At 42.1% G+C, this 19286-nt stretch overlaps 1 protein-coding gene across 1 annotated transcript; it reads left to right on the top strand.

Moving 5' to 3' along the window:
- The first annotated feature begins 4972 nt into the window (after window positions 1-4972).
- LOC117272373 (relaxin-3 receptor 1-like) lies at window positions 4973-8589 on the top strand. Its single transcript, XM_033651272.2, has 3 exons — window positions 4973-5522; window positions 5668-6111; window positions 6200-8589. Exons 1-3 carry the CDS (start codon window positions 5313-5315, stop codon window positions 6809-6811), a joined length of 1266 nt encoding a protein of 421 aa, XP_033507163.2. The 5' UTR covers window positions 4973-5312; the 3' UTR covers window positions 6812-8589.
- The last annotated feature ends 10697 nt before the right edge of the window (window positions 8590-19286 follow it).

Here is a 19286-nt window from a genome sequence, read left to right as displayed (position 1 = left end):
TAATGATGATAAACATTTGAAGGACTGACAGACATGTCACATACCATCATTATTTCTTTCAAATTGAAGTAGTGTAGAACTTTGGGTGGGCATATTAGTAAAATTTGCTTGATATTTGAGATATTTTGTTGAGTTTTTTCTTTTCTTTTGGAAATTAAAGTCTTATGTGTCTTGCCCACGCTTGGGTTTCTAATAAGAGCTTTGCTCAAATGAAGAGCTCTTTAAGAAACTAATTTGTTTGACCCCACTTGTCACCTCTCTGAGGCAAGGACACAGTGAGAGGAACTGATTGAATCTTCGCCTTTCTCTGCCGCTCTATGGTTTATGCATCACAGCGGCGCGGAGGGAGCCATTCAGAGTGTGTAGTCAAATCACTTTGTCTGCGAGATGCTCTCTCCACCAAAGAACGACAAAGACGGAGCACATTTAATGTCCTTGGTCAGCCAGGAAATCACAAACTGAGTGTATGGGAGGCGCACAGAGCTCACAGTGTCTGATTAGGACTACAAAAGAACATTAATGCTTTTATCAGGAGAGCTGCAGCAGGTCATTCTCATTCATGATAATCATATACATCTTTATCCTCATATAAATAAAATATGACATGTGTACTGTATATTCACTATCATACATATTAAAATAAACACTTATTTTCACTCATGTTTTACCCTTGTCTAGAAACGGGGGGAAAAGAGGTGTTTTTTTAATGATTTTTAAGTTTTTTATCTTCCTGTCTTATTGCTTTTTAGGTGCCGTGATAAACAAAAACAAACTTGTGAAAATGAAATTACCTTTTTAAGTCTCTTAAAAAGCTTCAGTAGAATGAAAATGAGCAGCACAGAGAACCTCCAGGTCGCACTCCAACCATATCTTTGTTTTAATAAGACATTAAAAGGAAACTGTCAACATATTAGTTTTGTTTTCTGCTTATGGAGCCAGACAGAAAAACAGGAATGAAAATAATTGCTTCCAATTGTCTTGACTGGACTTTAAATAAGACTCAGTACAGCATTTTAATAGCTGGAGGATCAGACAAATTCTGCAAACCCCAAATGCATGTGAAAGATTTGTGCAAATCGTTTGATGAGTTACAGACTGTCTGAGCACCTCCCATCTGGACTGTGGAGGCTGCTTTAGAAAAACAGTCAATTTCCACCTCCTTTTCTCTCCCACACACAGCTGACCAAAGTTAGGCATTGTGTGATTATACTGAGGGTGACCTATAGGAAATGCAAATCAAACACACACACACACACACACACACACACACACACACACACACCTTTCTCCCTCACAAAGACTGACAGCTGTTTGAAATCTCATTTATCATTCCTCTGATGTGCATCGTTTCAGCTGCACGTGAACCATCCCTTGTATGTCACCCAGGAAACCTTTCTGAAAATACCATCCTGTGTAATTTACCCTCACATCATATGCAGGAATATTAAAGGTGATATTTAGATGTGACATCAGAGAGCGGGATTAGTGGGCTCCATCAGAAACAATGACAAACAATGAATGGCACGCTTATAGCTCACCATTTACAGAAAGCAGAAATACAGCTTGAAACACATATTTTTCTGAGCTTAACAGACTCTTTTGCAGTTCATCAAACTGCTAAAATATTCTTCCCACCATGCAACACAAGGATTTACCGACCCATCTGGTTGGATCTTATACTAGAAACAGAGCAGATAACTGGCATTATCATGGTTTTAAACCAGAACTGTGGTTAGAGGAGCTTCATTCCTGCTGAGCATCTGCTGCCGTAATCACCTTAACAGTGGTGGGTGGGTGTCATTTTCAATCAACACCTTCTGCAGCCTAACCATCCAGGGGAAGAGTTCCTGCAGCTCCTTAAAAAGTCTTTAAAGGCACTGAATTCATTAATCTAAAAACTAGGCCTTAATTGGTATTAAAACAACGTTGGGATAATGGACTGAACTTGTACAGCGCCTTTCTAGTCCTCCGACTACTCAAAGCACATTAACACTACATGTCACATTCACCCATTCACATATGGGCTACCGTACAAGGTGCCACCGCTACTCAGTTTTTAACACATTCACACACCGAAGGAACAGCCATCAGGACCAATTTGGGGTTTAGTATCTTGCTCAAGGATTCTTCGACATGCAGACTGGAGGAGCCGGGGATCGAACCACCTATCGTCTAATTAGTGGCCGTCCTTTGGTGGCTGCAGCTCTTACTTGTGGTGCTAAAAAAATCCCTCAAAATCTTACGAATGCTACGACATGTAAGAAAGATGGGAAGGGGTGTATAGGATTTTTTTTTTCTGACACTGCATTACAAAATCTATCTATCTATCTATCTATCTATCTATCTATCTATCTATCTACCTACCTAAGACCATCCTGATGACTCACTCTCTGTATCAGTCTGGACTTCGCACTGCCCCAAACACTTTCAGTGGGCGGGAGTACGCGCCTCATCAGACAGACTCCTTCATCAAATCAGTGTAACAAAACACCAGGAAACATCATCTTCATCACCAAAAGAGCCAGCTGATAAATCAAGCTTTTACCAAAACCACTCGAAAGCATGGCAAAAAATGTATTTTCCTCTGAGAAACTCTACAAGTGCTCTTGATCTTGTTGAATTGTTGTTATTGACTGTATTTCTACAATAACTTCGCTTACTGCTGTGTTTACTGTATCAGGGAGCAGGAGCTGCCATCACTGTTCAACACTGTTGCAAATCCCTGATTTGTTCCAGTTGGATTTTAATTTAAAGCGTTAGGGCAGCAGTGACTCCAGACTGATACAGAGAGAGAAACAGAATGGCATAATGACTTTTTATGACGTCTTATACTATGACATTTTTAAAATTATATACTATGTTATGATTTTTTTAATTTGTATTTTTTTATGACATATAAACAGTTCACAAAAACTACAACAATCGTCAGTGACAAGGGCGTAGGTTTCATTTCAGCATTGGGGGGGACATGGTTTTAGGGTCCTGTAAAAAGAAAATTTGGAGCATCAAACTCTCAGACACTAATTTTTCTGCACCAATTTATGGTGTAAACATCCCAAATTTAGTCAATACAAAAGTCCTCTTCTATTTCATGTTTCTCTTGGGGCAGACAAATGCACATGTTCTTAATAAAGAGGGGGCTGTGTTCGCTGCATCAGCCCCAAAGTCTACACCTATGGAGCGACCTTTAGCTCAGTGGGTAGAGTGTGCACCCCCATAAAGTAAATCCTTTGCAGTGGCCCAGGTTTGATTCTGATGTGTGGCCTTTTGCTACATGTCATCCCCGCCCCCTCTGTCTCCCACCTTCCCCACCCAATCTTCAGCTGTACTATCAATAAAGACACAAAAACAGCCACAGAAATCTTTTTTAGCCTTTCTGCAGCCCACAAAGGCTACATAACACTTATATTAAATTCTAGTTTCCCACTGAACACAATTGAAAGCAATAAAATGTGTGTGTGTGCTTTATTTTCATTATTTTATTAATCTTGCTTTTGTTACTATATTAGGCACTTGTGTTAGGAAGGGTGTAGGTTTCATTTCAACACTGGGGGGACACATGAAATAGAGTTTGGAGGTCCTCTCCCAGAATATTTTCAGCATCAAACACTTAATTTCCTGTATTCTGGTGGATTTTTATGGAGCAATCTGTGCCTTTTCTGCATCAATTTATGGTGTAAACATCTCTAATTTCGTCAAAATAAAAGTCTTCTGCTACTTCCAAAGCTTTATTGCGAAATCTACACCTATGTGTATCATTTTCACTTCTTCTACACTTTACATTTACTGCTCTACTGTTTGTATCCTAACCTTTTCATGTCCAGTGGTTTTAAAAGCCATCTTCTTGTATATGCATGGGTTTTGATGCTATAGTTGCATTTAATTCACTATAGTGGACCCTAGTGCGTCATGCCATACACTGCCACCCACTGGCCAGGTGTTGTCAGTGCAACACAAATCTCTCAAAAACAAGATGGCCGACGGAAATCAAGAAATGTTGTGCAGCCAATCCTATCTCCAATAGAAGACCCTGACAGGTAAATCAGATAAATAAAATCTGGAAAAGTCAAGTAACAACTAATCAATCAATCAATTTTGTTTATAAAGCTCAATATCACAAATCATAATTTGCCTCACAGGGCTTTACAGCATACGACATCTCTCTGTCCTTAGGACCCTCCCAGTGGATAAGGAAAAACTCCCCCAAAAAAACCCTTTAACGGGGGAAAACTAAGGTGTAATACAGTTATTAAATTTCCCAAATATTGATTAAATGTTGTGAGGAAATTACAATTAATCATCTGTCCACTAAACTGGACTTCATGCATTGCTGGCTATATTTCAACTACAATTAATAAGATTACTGCAACTCTGTTGCTCTTGAAAAGACTTCATCTGCAGTGACTTTTTTGGCTGTAAAACAATTAATTTATGTTATTAGAATGTAACCTACGGCTTTTCTAACAGAAACAATATTTTTGCAGAAAAGGTTCATCGGGAAAATGATATAGGAGGTGGGTGGGGGCTGAGGAATGAAGAGGAAGGAGTAGAAAGAGAGAGGGGAGAAGCTGAGGAGTCAGGAGCAATTGAGGCATTGAGCCACATTAGAATATGTTTAAAAATGTGGACATACTAGTTAAACAGTATTAAAATATACTTTTATAGATTCACATAATATATCTTTTTCTTTTTGTTTAAAACTTAAACGCATGCTGTGTTTAAAACAATGAACTTTTTTTTCATGCCTAAAGAGGAATAAAAACACTAAAAACATCTTGACTGAGATCGTAATAATTAATGCAGGAAAGGGCTAATGTAAGTTTTGAGAAATGTCTAGCAATTTTCTTCGGGATTCATAAAGTTGTACCTTATCTGGTTGTTATGAATGTGTCTGTGTGGTGCTCCGGCAGTGCGCCATCAAGCGGTGGAGGAGGCTCAGTGAGTATAAAAGCTTCAGGATGCTGTCAGCTTCACTGACACAAGATGCGGCTGCATCAGACTTCAGACTGAGCGCTCCTCATAAGTAGGCTGACACGGATCAGGCAGCTTTAACTTTATTGATTTTCTTGGCTTGTAAAATCCGTGCGGGTTTAGGGATGAGCAGGATTAATAATGTCACTGTGAGGTTTTAAACAAGACTAAATACAGGACGAGGACGATGGGGATTTTTACATCCACACCTGCGCACCCACACTCTGGAAGTTAGCCGAGAGGAGGAGGAAGAGGAGGAGGAGGGGATACCTGCTGTGTTTTGTTTTGCTGTTTTTTTTTGGTTTTTTTTTTATAAGAGGAGTCTTTTCTTCTTCAGAGTCATGCAGAGCAACAGCAGCGGCTCCGGACCTCTGAGCGCTCTGAGTGTGTGCGGAGGAGAAGAGGACGAGCGCGAAATCTCTAAACTTATCGGTCCCTCGGGATCAGCGTCTAATCTCGCAGCTTTGAACCTCTCACTGAACTGCTGGCTCCACATCCTGTCCAAGGAGGAGTCCTCGCTGGACCTGCACGCAGACAGCGCAAACCTGGCAGTAGGTTCAGATCAGGATTTACCTGCCTCACAAATCCACATGGAGAAAATGAATCAGTTTGCATGAATGACCTCAATATACTTAAAGAAGTGGATGATGCATGTTGTGTGTGCACTTTCATTCATCGTCAGTGTGTGTTTGACAGGTCCGAATCGTCATTGCCCTGGTCTACCTGGTGGTGTGTGTTCTGGGGCTTGTGGGTAACCTCCTGGCACTCTTCCTGCTCCACTCCCGCCGCCGGGGTCACCACCACTCTTCCATTGACTGCTTTGTGATGAGCCTGGCACTGACGGACCTCCAGTTCGTCCTCACCTTGCCCTTCTGGGCCGTGGACACGGTGCTGGACTTCCGCTGGCCCTTTGGCCGGGTCATGTGCAAGATCGTGAGCTCAGTCACCACCCTGAACATGTACGCCAGTGTCTTCTTCCTCACCGCCATGAGTGTGACCCGTTACCACTCCCTGGTGACCTCTCTGAAGATGGGCAGCCCCAGGATCGCCACAACTCGTGCCAAATGGGCCAGTTTAACCATTTGGGTGGTGTCACTGGTGGCTACACTGCCGCATGCTTTCTACTCCACCACAGTCCAGGTTGGTTGATTTCACACTGACCCCTCATTTCATTTGCTTACATGCTTCCTGTTTGGGGTTTGCTACATCTATGTTGTTGTGTTTACAGGTGTCTACGGACGACGAGTTGTGCTTGGTGCGCTTCTCTGACTCTGATTCAGGCCACTGGGATCCTCAAGTCCTGCTTGGACTCTATCAAACACAGAAAGTCCTCCTGGGATTTGTAGTTCCCTTGATTATCATCTCTGTGTGCTACCTCCTCCTCCTGAGGTTCATCTTGAGCCGCCGCACTGTGGGCAGTGTGATCAGCGCAAGTGTCACCGAGAGGTCAGAGTGTGAGAAAGGACGTCACCGCCGCCGCTCCAAAGTCACCCGCTCGGTCACCATTGTAGTCCTGTCCTTCTTCATCTGCTGGCTGCCCAACCAGGCGCTCACACTGTGGGGGGTGCTGATCAAATTTGACTTGGTGCCCTTCAGCAAAGCCTTCTACAACGCCCAAGCCTACGCCTTTCCCCTGACTGTGTGCTTAGCTCATGCAAACAGCTGTCTCAACCCGGTGCTCTACTGCCTGATCCGAAAAGAGTACAGAGCTGGACTGAAGGAGCTCCTGCTGAGCGTGTCGCACTCTGTCCGAAATGTCCTCACTCTGGCTCTGAGAGGGAGGAGGGTGGAGGAAGCACCACCCAGCCTGGTCATGATACACAAAGACATCAATATATGATTTAAACTGTGAAAAGAAAAGTTTGCCATCTTGGGAAATACGTTTGTTTTTCACTGAAAGTTACATGAGGAGTGATGCTGCTCTTATTTTTGAAGGCAAAATATTAAACTAGAACCAGTAGCAGATTAGCCTAGCTTAGCACAAACACTGAAAACAGAGGAAACAGCCAGCCTGGCTCTGTGCAAAGGTGATTAAATTTGCCTACCAGCACCTCTAATGCTCACTAATTAACATGTTACATCTCATTTATTTAATCAGAGCAAAACCCAAAGTGAAAAAAAAGAGACTAAATCAGTTTTATAAACAGATTAAAGGTCCCATATTATGCTCATTTTCACATTTCATATTTCTATTTGGGGTTTTTACTAGAACATGTTTATATGCGTTCATGTTCTAAAAACAAATTATTTCCTCATACTGTCTGCCTGAATATACCTGTATTGACCTTTTCTCTGAAACACTCTATTGTAGCACCTGTCTCATTAAGCCACCCCACTTGAAAAAGCCCAGTCTGCTCTGATTGCTCTTTCTGAATCTTCCACATCTGCACGCTTGGTGTCTCCGTACTGTCATTACACCTGGGGAATGACTATAACGGCACTGTAGCAGCAGTTTCTACCTTTATGTGGTATAGTTGTGACATCACAACTTCACAAAAGTCCTGGCGGCTCATTTAAAGGCACAGTTTCTGAATTCGGACTGCGAGCATTTCTCTGTGGATCGCAGCATTTACGTAGCACCTAAACCTTCTTAATAATAAAAAAAGACATGAAGATTTGATTTAAATGAGGTATAACATGTTAATAAGTGAGATTTAGAAGTGCTGGTTGGTTGATTTAATTCCCTTAATACAGAGTCAGGTTAGCTGTGTCCTCGTTTCCAGCAACAACCTCTGGAGCTGAAAGACGAAACTAAGTTGAAAGTGCCAAAAACTGCAGTTCCTAGAATGGCCACTTGGGGCTGGCTCCAAAAGCAAGTCAATCCCTATTCAGAGGCAAAGTCCTTATGGGACCTTATGCCTGAAAAAATATTTATGGTAGTGAACGGAAGGAGTCAAATACTATTTTTTTATCCTCGAAAAATAAAAATAAAGAAATGACCGGTTGCTCGGTATCTACAAATGTACATTAAAACCTTGTGTCGGGTGCTCATGGAGAATGGGACACAACAGGATCGACAGGAACGCAATCCAAAAAAATGTATAAAAACGAGGTAGGAAATATTTGAAAGCCTTTGTAGTTGTGGCTAAGTCATTAAAAAAGCCAACATGTTTCAACCACTTCCGGTCTATGTCAGGGCTTTCCAAATAATTTCTTCTCTCGAGTAGCCTACTTGGATTGCTTTCCGCACTTTCTGTGAAATATGTCACTTTGGAAGTTATTTCCCAGGTGACAGGAACATTCCTGAAAATAATCAAACCCTCAAATGTGCCAGCTCTTAGTTAGACTGCAGGCTGATTTCTTATTTCTTTTCTTAACATATTCAGGTGAAACACAGTGTGATGTTTTATTAGTTCAACCTGTAAAATGATTTTTGTACTTTGCACCTCAAACACCCACACAGGCAATCACGACGACTGTAAGATTGTTACGTCTTAATTAGGATTGATGTGTTTAATATTTGTGTTTATTGTTGCTAACTCAACCAGGACACCACAGTCGAATCTAGCATGAAACTGTTGTCCCTTGTCATGTCTCTTGCTGTACCGCTGTGAACTGTTTAGTAATTACATGTGTGTAACGCGACAATAAATAAAACGAGAGGACAAAGAGTTCAGTGACATGTCTGCTAAATTAATCTTGTCTGCAGTCACGACAGACAGAAACATGAAGACAAAGAAAATGGGACAACCACACAGAAGCCGCTCCACATTTTTGCCCTTTTGCAACCTTTAAAGTCTGAACATCGACTGACATGCAAATACCACATACACACACAGTGCCACGGTCCCTCCATTGTGTGCCACTCTTGCTGTAATTACTTCTCCAATGGGAAGCATTTATTTAGCAGGTCTCTGCGTTGGAGGCTAAAAAAGTCAGCGGGTCACCAAAGGAACCAGCGTCTTCCAGCTGTGAATTGAAACATGGTTTCAGAACAAGCATTTGTCCGAAAATTCGTGGCGGTTCTCTTCCTTGAATGCCTTGAATGTTTTCTCATCAGGCTCTACACAATACACAGCGCAGGAACGGCACGTCCACCCACACCAAGATGATCTTTTCTATTTCCGAGCCCCTTCACAGAAAACAAGAAACATCTGACAGGGACAAGGGTCACAATCTAAGGGGTGCCAAGCTATTCCTCTTAAAGTACAAGGAGTCATTTCACAGAGTCAGACTGATGACAACCGATTGTCCTCTATACGTTCACATATCGCCAGTATGGATCGCTGGTTTAAAGCAATTACAGGCTCACAATGCTGGGGAAATCGTCAAAGATGATAAGCACGAGTGACACATACATGGGCATCGAAATGGGTCAAAATCAATCACACTCAGAATTGATGTGTCAAGCAGTTAAAGGGAAATTTCGGTTTATTTCAACCTGGCTCCTATCGTCCTAAATTTGTTTCAAGTGACTAGTGACACGGCACGGTATGAGATCGCTGCTTATTCTCGCGATATTTCGGCCGCGCTTTGGAAAGCAGAGCTAAATGGTAAACAAACATAGCACCACAACGGTAAGGTAAGACAAAACGTTTAGATGTCGTTTTCTATATGTTCTCTGACATTTATCCTAACGATATGAGGTGGTCTTTGTGGAAAAAAAGCTTGTTTAGTAGACTAACTTTGCACTTGAAAGGATGCCCGTTCACTTACGTTTTAACAGGTCTGAAGCTACTATGCGCCCCAGCTGTATCTAGGCTAACGGCTAACATGCTAACTATTATTTTTATGTCACTAGTCACTTGAAACAAATTTAGGACGATAGGAGACGGGTTGAAATAAACCGAAATTTCCCTTTAAGACATGACACATCTTTACATCTCAGCAAAGCTCTTAGCTTAAATGCTACCACTCAGAGATTTATGAGACAATTGGTCCTCAGCAGAGTTGGGTATAACGCATTACAAAGTAATGCATTAGAGTAATCAAATACTTAAGTACATTTTCAAGCAAGACATCAGTTACTTCCATTACTTTTAGAACGCTGGTCCTTCAGCTCCGAAACAGCAACAGCTGTCGTTTGGTTCTAATATCGGAGATAACGTTAAACCTATCAGTCTGAAAGAAGCCACGGAGCTTGTGGCTCGCTACATGGTCGGAGAAATGTTGCCGTTGTCTTTGGTGGAGTCTCAAGAGGTGGAGTAGGACTCGCTGACAGACATGTCAGACTCAGGACTTGCATTATGCCTAGTACACGCTACACGCTGGTACTCACCAATTATCCCAGTCATCTTTCACGGTGTGTGTGATGTCATTGGGTTATTCTTGTCCTGTTTTATTACTTTGACTATTATTTGAGTCACTGTGTCTGTTCATGTGCCAGCCGACATGTTGTTGTAGTCACCTAAAAGCGTCAGCAGATGGCAGGAGCTACATTTGAAGCGCCACATAAACTATCAAGCTACTGTATCTTCCACAGGAAGTTCTGACAAATGTTTCAGAATAAAAGCCTATTTAGAAAATGGAGGGATTCTCTCAGCCGAGGTTATAAGGGCCTTTTAATCTGAAACAATGGTTGAGTTTGAAATGACGGTGCGATATATTAACTTTACTGGGGTGTTGTTGTCATACAGTTGTCTACGGCAGCAGATCGCTCTGTGTTTCTACTGGTCAAAGTGACGGCTGTGATGGGAGAATTGGATCTCAGTGAAGGGCAAGTGGTCCGTAACTTTAATTGTGGAGACAAAAAAAATGTAGGCTTAGCGCCCTGTGGTCCATTGCTTGAGTTACTTTTCTCAGGGAGTAACGTTGGAAGTACTTTTCAAGTAATTGAGTTACTTTACTCAGGGAGTAACGCAGTAAAGTAACTGGTTACTTTTTAAAAAAGTAACGCAGTAACGTACTTTGATTATTTTTAAAGTAACACACTTCATTCAAAACCCCACAAATGAATCTTCTGTTTGTTTGGTGACCGCTGTATTTTTTTTTTTGTGTGTGTGCTTATACGTTTCTTTGCCTCCAGTTTCATATCAAACCATTTACGCTTCACCTCTGACATGTTTCTTTGTACTACGGAGACAACATTAACAGCATCTGTTACCTCCCTCCAGGCCTTCGCTTTGCCTGTCCCTGTCACACCACTACTAACTGAAGAAAATAAAAAGTTTTTTCTTAAGTCCACTTCACCCAAAATTATTTCGATCTCTGCTTCGGAAAAATTCTTTTCTCTGTCTTTCTTTGCGCCGTGACTGACAGGTCGACTGGATTTACCTATACCTCCTTATATGGTGGTCATTGGCTATTCATGGGCAGAGATTTATGCTAACTGCTGATAACCGGGAGCGCGCTGTCACTTTACGATGGATTGGCATTCATGATCATACACGTGTTTACGATCAAATCTGAGTTTCCTGTGGCGTTCCTGAATCTGGAGTAGGTTTTTAGTAGCGTAGGGTTTTATGTGCAAATCTACACACAGATTTACTCACTTTTCATGAATGAGACCCACTGAGCCCACAGATGAGTGTCCCTGAAATGGTTTCTGACAGTTTGTGCAGAAATTCTTGGGTGGACAAACCAATTGTTGCATCAGCTGCTGGGGTTGCTGGTCTTAAAAGATCTTGCAGGTGAAGAAGCTGGATGTGGAGGTCCTGGGTTGATGTGGTTACATGTGGTCTGCGGTTGTGAAGTGGACTGCGATGGACCTGCGCAGCGCCCACATCACTACAGAAGCCTCACCAAACTGTTGATCCATCTCACGCTCCATTCTACCCTCACTTGTGAACAGGACCTTGAGATACTTGAACTCCCTCGCTTGAGGCAGTAACTCTCCCCCAACCCAGTGGGGGGATCCACCAGCTTCTGACAGAGAACCATGGCCTCAGATTTGGAGGTGCTGACTCTCATCCTGATATGACTTTAATAGACGCTACAGCCCTGCTCACACAACTACAAATATTCACTGCCAGTACAACCGGTCTGATCGGTTGGTCACTTGTGCAGCTCCACAGGAGGAATAAGGATGAAAGGCCTTCCTTAAGAGCACCTCAGCTGTGGTGACAAGGTGCAGACACTGCTCTGTATTGTTCACACACACAAATCTGCTTCTCTAGATGTAAAGCATCATGTCAACACCCATAATTTTATTCTAAACCCTGAATGAAATGAGATAATGAATATTACTGGACAAAAACATTTACTCTGCACAAGAGTCTCCATTAAGAATTAAGGTGATGAATCTGGGTGCACCTGCATCTTATGACTCACTCATGTAACAGTGAACATATGACTGTCTTCAAAGAGCACAGACAAGGTCATGCTCCTCTTTCAGGACGGACAAAAGGTAAGGTAATTTTCCAAAATGTTTGACATGTTTGACATCATTAAAGTGGGTCACACGAGGATGAAAAGGATCATTCAACCTTAACTGTCGGCTGCTATTGTAATAGTGTCAGTCAAGATCAAATCTGCTCCACTTAGCAGTAACAGCTCGGTCTTTATGAACATTTTATTTCCCATTTACAAAAAAAGGACAGCGATCATTTTTTTCCTTTTTTTTTTTTTTGCATTTTTCATGCTTTATGGACAGCGAGAGACAGTTATGAAAGGGGAGAGAAAGGGGAGTATCTGGAGCAAAGGGCAGAGGGCCAGACTTGAACATGGGCTGTTGTGGTAAGGACTTCAGCCTTAATGGTGCGCACAAAAACAACATGTCATGTTGGTTTTGTTTTGCACTGAAACCAACTAGCATTTGGGTTTTCAAGCATAAGGGCCGAAGCTTTCTAAAACTGATTTAACCAAAATAGATACCACTGAGAATAAAAATCTCTTTTTCAAATGAGTCCTTGCCAAGATGCACCACAACACAAGACACAAACAAGTGACTGTAACCTGACACAAAACAGGCAGGCAGACAGGCCACCTGCCCAGCGCCAGGTTCGTGTGCTTGCATTTTTCTCTGACTACTTAATTTGTGCTCACCTTATTTCTGATCCAGATGTTCAGGAGGTTTTTTACCAGAGCTAAATTATCCACAGGGGTTTCTTCCTCTCCAAAACAAACAGACCCAGTGATTAAAACTGGTAAAACACTGAATAAAGTGGTTTCACATTTAAATATCAGCGTTTCTCTGATGCTGTTTGGTGTGTTGGGGGCGGTCGCTAGCCCAGCACCTGCTGATGTGTGCTCACCTTTATTCTCAGATACCTAAAGATCCAGATGTTCAGGATGTTTTTACCAGGAGCTGGTTTATCCACAAAGGTCACCTCCTTTCCAAAACAAACTGATTTGGTGATTAAAATTGGCAATAACTCTGAATAAAAGCTAACAACAAAGCTAATAACTAAAAGCTCTTCTCCCTCTCACACTTCTGGCTCATACTAACTTTCTGAACTTTGTTCTGTACTCTCCCATACGGCTGCTGCCTTCATCTGAGGGAGACTACTTTCTTGTGGGTTGGACTCTTATGGTTTATTGGAATCATCAGAATGGGTAAATTAAGACTTGTTTATATCCCCAAGGGAAATTAAGATTCAGTTCAGTGAAATCAATGCTGGACAAAGATAAGAAGCTGCATATATGGATGACTCAATAGCCATCAGGAGCTTGTTGAGACAAACGCTGATATCATGCTTTAAACATTGAGACAAGTCTACATTAGTAAAATGTGAAGTGTTTTTAGGTTTTAAAGTATTTTACTCATCAGTCTAGTCTCAGTCTCTTCCTCAGTCTGCTCTCGACCTTTTAAGTACCACGCCTTTGACAGTGATTACTTTCCTCCTCAGGGACATGCTGGAGCTGAACAGGGAGTGTCTGTAATTAGTCTATAAACAGCCATCTTCATATTATTCCACTCATTCCTTTAATGAGATTCAAGGACACCAACCTCCGGGTCCTGATTTACTGAATAATTTCCCTCTAACCATATTGGAGCATAAACTCATCCCAGTCTAGACAGTCTTTGAAACTCCTGCAGCAGGTTGGTCTGATCTCTTTTTGCTCCATTCGTTTTTCTCACTGTCCTTAAAAAGCGCCCAAGTCACTGCGAGTGAAACTCTGTCACACAGCGTGACGCTGCCGCCCTGGTGCTTCACAGCATGGCTCATGTTAAATGGTTAATGAGCTGCGCCTGCTTTTCTCCAGACCTAGCACTTTGAATTACAACTGAGGAGTTTGATTCTGACAAAAAATCTTTGATGCAGAGTCTTCGACTCTCTTGGTGCCGACCCCAGACATGCTGTCACTGGCTCCTTATGTCCGTTCTGCCATGTAGCACAGACTTGTGAAGTGCTGCACCGACTGTTGTCCTCCGAGACAGATCACAGCCAGCAGGGCTCTGATGTAGATTCTCTGACCAAGGTCCCCACAGAAGGAAGAGTCTGTCTGATGCTATGTGAAGTACAATAAATACAAGTTTTAGAGACTTCTTAGATATCTCCTGTGGAATCTACTGCTCCAAACTGAATGAGGTTTTTCCAACACCACTGCACCACCGCCAGCCTGAACCACTCATACAAGGCAGAATAAATCCATGGACTCATGTTGTTTACTCCAAACTCTGACCCTAACATCCGCATGTTGCAGCAGAATTACAGATTGGTCACACCAGGTGACATTTTTGCAATCTTGTAGTGAGCCTGTGCCCACTGTCGCCTTAGTTTGCTGCTCTTAGCTGATAAAAGTGGAAGCCTCTTTGGTCTCCTGCTGCTGTAGCCCGTCCACTTCAAGGTTCAATGAGCTCAGCTCAGATAAACTTTTCTGCATAGCATTGTCATAACACGCCAATATTTGAGTCACTGTCAGGCCAGGTATTTTATTTTAGTCTGTTTTATTGAATAAAAATCCAAAAGGTGACTAATTTACAACATTGTGAAAGGTTTGACTGATGACTGAATTATTAAAGGAATACTTCATCCCCCAAATTACCATTTGCATTTCAGTTACTCATCCTGTGATGCACTGAATTTGGGACAAAAACCTTCTTTTTTTCGCACGCCTCCACAGTGAGCAAAGAATCCAATAACTGAGAATATTCTTGATGAACTGAAGTCTTAGGGGCGCCCATGTTAACCACAAAACTACATCAAATCATCCATTTACAAACTCGTGCAGTATAAGCCAGGTCTCATTTATCTAGTCTTATGCTCAGTACTTCCCAAACACATGTACTCTCTCTAAAACCATGGAACTTCTGCATTAACAGTCTCAAGCACAGACGAGTAGTGTGCCTGTGCTGTTTATGCAAAAATGTTTAAATACTGAGGTCAAAAATGCAGTTGTAGTAGAAACAGTAGTAGTAGTAGTTGTTGTAATAGCAGTAGCAGTATTAGCAGTAGTAAAAGTAGTAGTAAGAACAGTAGTTGTAGTAGCAGTACTATTAATAGTAGCAGAAATAATAGAAGTAGTTGTAATAGTAATAATAGTAGTGGTGGTGGTTGAACTACTTGTACTACTTGTACTACTACTACTACTACTACTACTACTACTACTACTACTACTACTACTACTAGTAGTAGTAGTAGCAGCAGCAACAACAGTAGTAGTAAAAGTAGAAGTAGTCATACTACTGGTGCTACTAGTAACAGTACCTGTAGTAGAAGTAGTCTACTAGCAGTAATAGCAGTAGTAGTTGCAGTAGTAGTACAAATAGTAGTAGTAGCACTACTACTATGGGTAGTAACAGTAGCATTAGTTGTAGTTCTACTATTAGTATTAGTAGTTTACTACTACTAGCAGTTGTCTTAGTAGAGCAGTAGGAGTAGCGTGAGTGCCAGTGTTCTGTTTGTTTGAGAAAAACAATGTCTTCTTGTTTCTGTCAATGTAACACTGGGTGAGACATTAGTATACACATGATCATGTGGGAGGTGAAGTATTACTTCAAAAAGATTGAGAAATATATATGCTGCACAAAATGATTTTTATATATTTATTTATTTTTGTGGTTGTTCTAGTGAAATATTAGATTCTTTCACCTCTTCAGGCCTGTGAAGATCCTTTAAATCAAACTATCTCAGAAAGAAAATCCCTCTAGCTGAACAGTTCACAGCTCATAACCTGTTAAATGGTGAAAAGACGTGTAGTTTAAGTATGCTGCCGTCACATAATCATGTGTGCAACACCATCAATGCATGAACAGAGGGGCTGAGTACATTAGATAAACACAGAGTGGAGATGAGGACCGTGTAATGAGCCATTCTCAGAACAGGCAGCTGGACATCGTGCATGTGTTTGTGTTGCAGCTGTCTCTGTTGCTTACACACGTGGACTGACACATTATTCAAGATCAGACAGAGCAACATGTTTACTGCAGTACGCTACAAACACCTGTGGCCTGCTGTACAGCCATAGCATCTGATGTAAATGCTTCTGCTTTTATAAAAAAAAAAAAAAAAAAAAGGAAACACAAGATCTGTGTTGAATGGAGCATCAGAAAGAGGCTCTTTGGTCCTCTTGCCATAGCGAGAGCTCTTACGGAGGAGGTCGTAGGTGTTTTATGATGACCAGTCACAGACATTTTATAACTACCCAAGTGTACAGATGTTGCCCTCAGAGATGTTAATAAAGCCCTTTTCACACAGAGCACGCAAAGCGCAGACCTCCGCCGACGAACCCATTCATTGTGTATGTGCTACCGCAGCGCAAGAGTGCACCGCTCTGCCGCCAAGCTGAGCGGCGCGCGAGATGGCGCATACCGCGGCGTCTGCGCCCCGCCAGCCTGCGCTCGAATTGAACATTTTTTAATTTCACTGCAACGCACTGTGACGACACCTTGGCGCGTCCAGTAGCAGAGAAGAGCCTGAAGTAGACCACTCATCACTATGGAGCTGTAGCTCCTGAACGAGCCTGTACTCTCCCAAATCCTGTCTTGTGCGCCTTGCTCTCCGCTTGCTCTGCGCCCTACCCCGCGGTGGGCGCCGCGAAAATCGCGCTCTGTGTGAAAGAGGCTTGAATCGTCACGGCAAACACAAAGAATCATACCATTACGCAAGCCGCCTTCACTCCCTCTGACATGTTTGATCACATTTGCAACGAGGCCACCGCCGTTTGACGGTGCACAACATACAGCGTACACACACAGGAGGTTCTACCGCAAACTTCTTGCGTTTATTGCCAAAACATGTTTAAAATAAAACCGCTAAGTGACATTTTCCCCAACAGAGTACAATGCTTTTTCCTGAGATAAAATTCTTTTCCTAGAAACGTACAGTGCCATTACAGTCAAGCGACAGCAGCTGCTCCATTTACATAGACAATCAGGCAGAATTATACATCTCATCAGAGGAGCACAAAGCCTTTGTACAGTGAGAGAAGCACTTTGATGATTTTGTCGAAAATGTGCTAATTTAACAGTTAGGATCAGGGCTGACCTAAAAATTCCCACAAGCTGTATGAGAGCTGGAGATGCTCACTTGATATGTTCTCATGAAGTATCCACCCACGAAGTCTTTCGAGGATATATCTGTGGGGACGAGATCTGGAGCATGTGGTTTTTAGTAAAAGCTTTAATGGTACGGGAACTATACAGACCCTATTAAAAAGGTATATATAACCTGCACTGGGCTCTACCTCCTGAGAGATATATGGCTCAACCCTAAACTTTGCATAGGGAAAATCACCATTCTTCTGGAGATCATGGGTTGAGAGGGGTGTCTTGGTCCTTGGGGACCTATATGTGGGGGACACGTTTAAGTCTTTTTCTGATCTTAAGGCATAATTTCATCTGCCCCAGCAGCAGTTCTGGAAGTATTTACAGCTCACACACCTGTTGCTCCATACCTTTGGATCTCTTTCAACACCTCCCCCTACTGCAAGCTTCCTCACACAAATACTGAAAATCTTTGGCAAGGGACATGAAGCCTCATTGTATTATTCAATGCTTTTAAAATGCTCAAACAAAGGTGCATCTTCCCTTAGAAAGACTTGGGAAGCAGACCTCAACGTATCATTCACAGAGAGGGAATGGAGTGGGATCTTACAAAACTTGAAAAAGATGTCCAGAGAACTCAAGACTAGACTAGTTCAATTCAAGATCCTGAATAGAGTCTATTGGACCCCCTCCAAGCTACATAAAGTCAAGTTAATACAGAGCCCAGAGTGCTGGAGATGCCAAAATGGGGAAGGCACACTGACTCACATGCTGTGGAGCTGCCAAAAAATAAAAGATTTCTGGTCTGAGATTCACAAAAATATCACAAAAATCATAGGGAGTGATGTGCCTTTCTCCCAGAGGCTATGTATCTTGGGAGACCCATCCCTACTTGAGGACCTCCCATCCCATGATGCAAAATGGGTACAGACTGCACTGATGCTGGGGCGTAAACTTATTATTTCAGAATGGAAAGCATCATCATTTTCTGGTTTATTTCAGTTTGGTTTCTTTCCTTTGTTTATCCTGTTGCTGGATTGTGGGCACTATGCACTGTAGATATCTTCATACTTTAGTGTACTTAAGTGTCAACATTAATGCTGTTGGTTATTTAGCCAAACTTTTGCCACATATATGCTTGTAACGTGCACTATCTGAAAATGCCAATAAAATGTTAATCATAAAAAAAAGGTATATATATAACCATGTGCTCCAGATCTCATTTCTTTGTCTCGTCTGTAAAAGGTCAATCTGGAAATCCATCAGTAAAAAAAATAAAATAAATAAAGGATTTTTTTTTTCTTCCTTTACCTCTGGAGGCACTGCCCGTAGTTTTTCGACTAACGGAAGTGCAGGGGCCTTGGGGAATCGCTCACCCCCTTCACTTCCGGCGGTGCCCCCAGGGAATCGCCTTGTTGTTTACATGTGATGTACACGTGATGTTTGTAAAGTCTATAAACACAATGATTGAACAAACATTACTATTTATGTGTGCATGTTTTGTAATTAATAACATGGTTATCGTAGATTAGCTGGGCTAACCTTTAGCTGTTAGCCCCGTTAGCGGTGTCTGTAGTATCTCAGTAACTCGATATACGGTCCGTGAAAAAAAATTTTTTTTTCCGGCGGATATCTTAGTTACAACATGAATGAGCTAGCAAAGCAGTTTTGTGTTGCTATGTGTGGTACGTATTCAGTTTTGGGAAATCACGATGTCTAGAAAGCAGCAGTGGCTGCAGCTGACAGGGACAGCTAACAGCAGCAGCAGCAAAGCTAACATCAGGACGTCATCTGTTAAAAGCCTCCTTTTGTCAGATATGACATGAAATCACTCCAGTTAGCTCAATCATGTTGTAACTAAGACATCCGCTGAAAAAAAAAAAAAAAAAGTCACGTTGATGAGATGGCGTTTTGGGTGGAGCGGTCGCCATGGACGCAGAGCTTACTGTTCCTGTAGGTACACATTTCCTAGGGACATCGGCACGTCTCGGCCACGCCCCCTCCATTG

The sequence above is a fragment of the Epinephelus lanceolatus genome, chromosome 12 (genome assembly GCF_041903045.1).
Source record: "Epinephelus lanceolatus isolate andai-2023 chromosome 12, ASM4190304v1, whole genome shotgun sequence".
NCBI classification, from domain to species: Eukaryota; Metazoa; Chordata; class Actinopteri; order Perciformes; family Serranidae; genus Epinephelus; species Epinephelus lanceolatus.
This window is presented reverse-complemented; position numbering and strand designations above follow the sequence as displayed.

What these genes read in the sequence shown, in the direction of transcription:
- LOC117272373 (XM_033651272.2), top strand. Translation starts at nt 5,313, where the DNA reads ATGCAGAGCAACAGCAGCGGCTCCGGACCTCTGAGCGCTCTGAGTGTG. An exon ending in CAGACAGCGCAAACCTGGCA is followed by an intron (nt 5,523 to 5,667) that starts GTAGGTTCAGAT and finishes TGTGTTTGACAG; the next exon opens with GTCCGAATCGTCATTGCCCT. An exon ending in TCTACTCCACCACAGTCCAG is followed by an intron (nt 6,112 to 6,199) that starts GTTGGTTGATTT and finishes TTGTGTTTACAG; the next exon opens with GTGTCTACGGACGACGAGTT.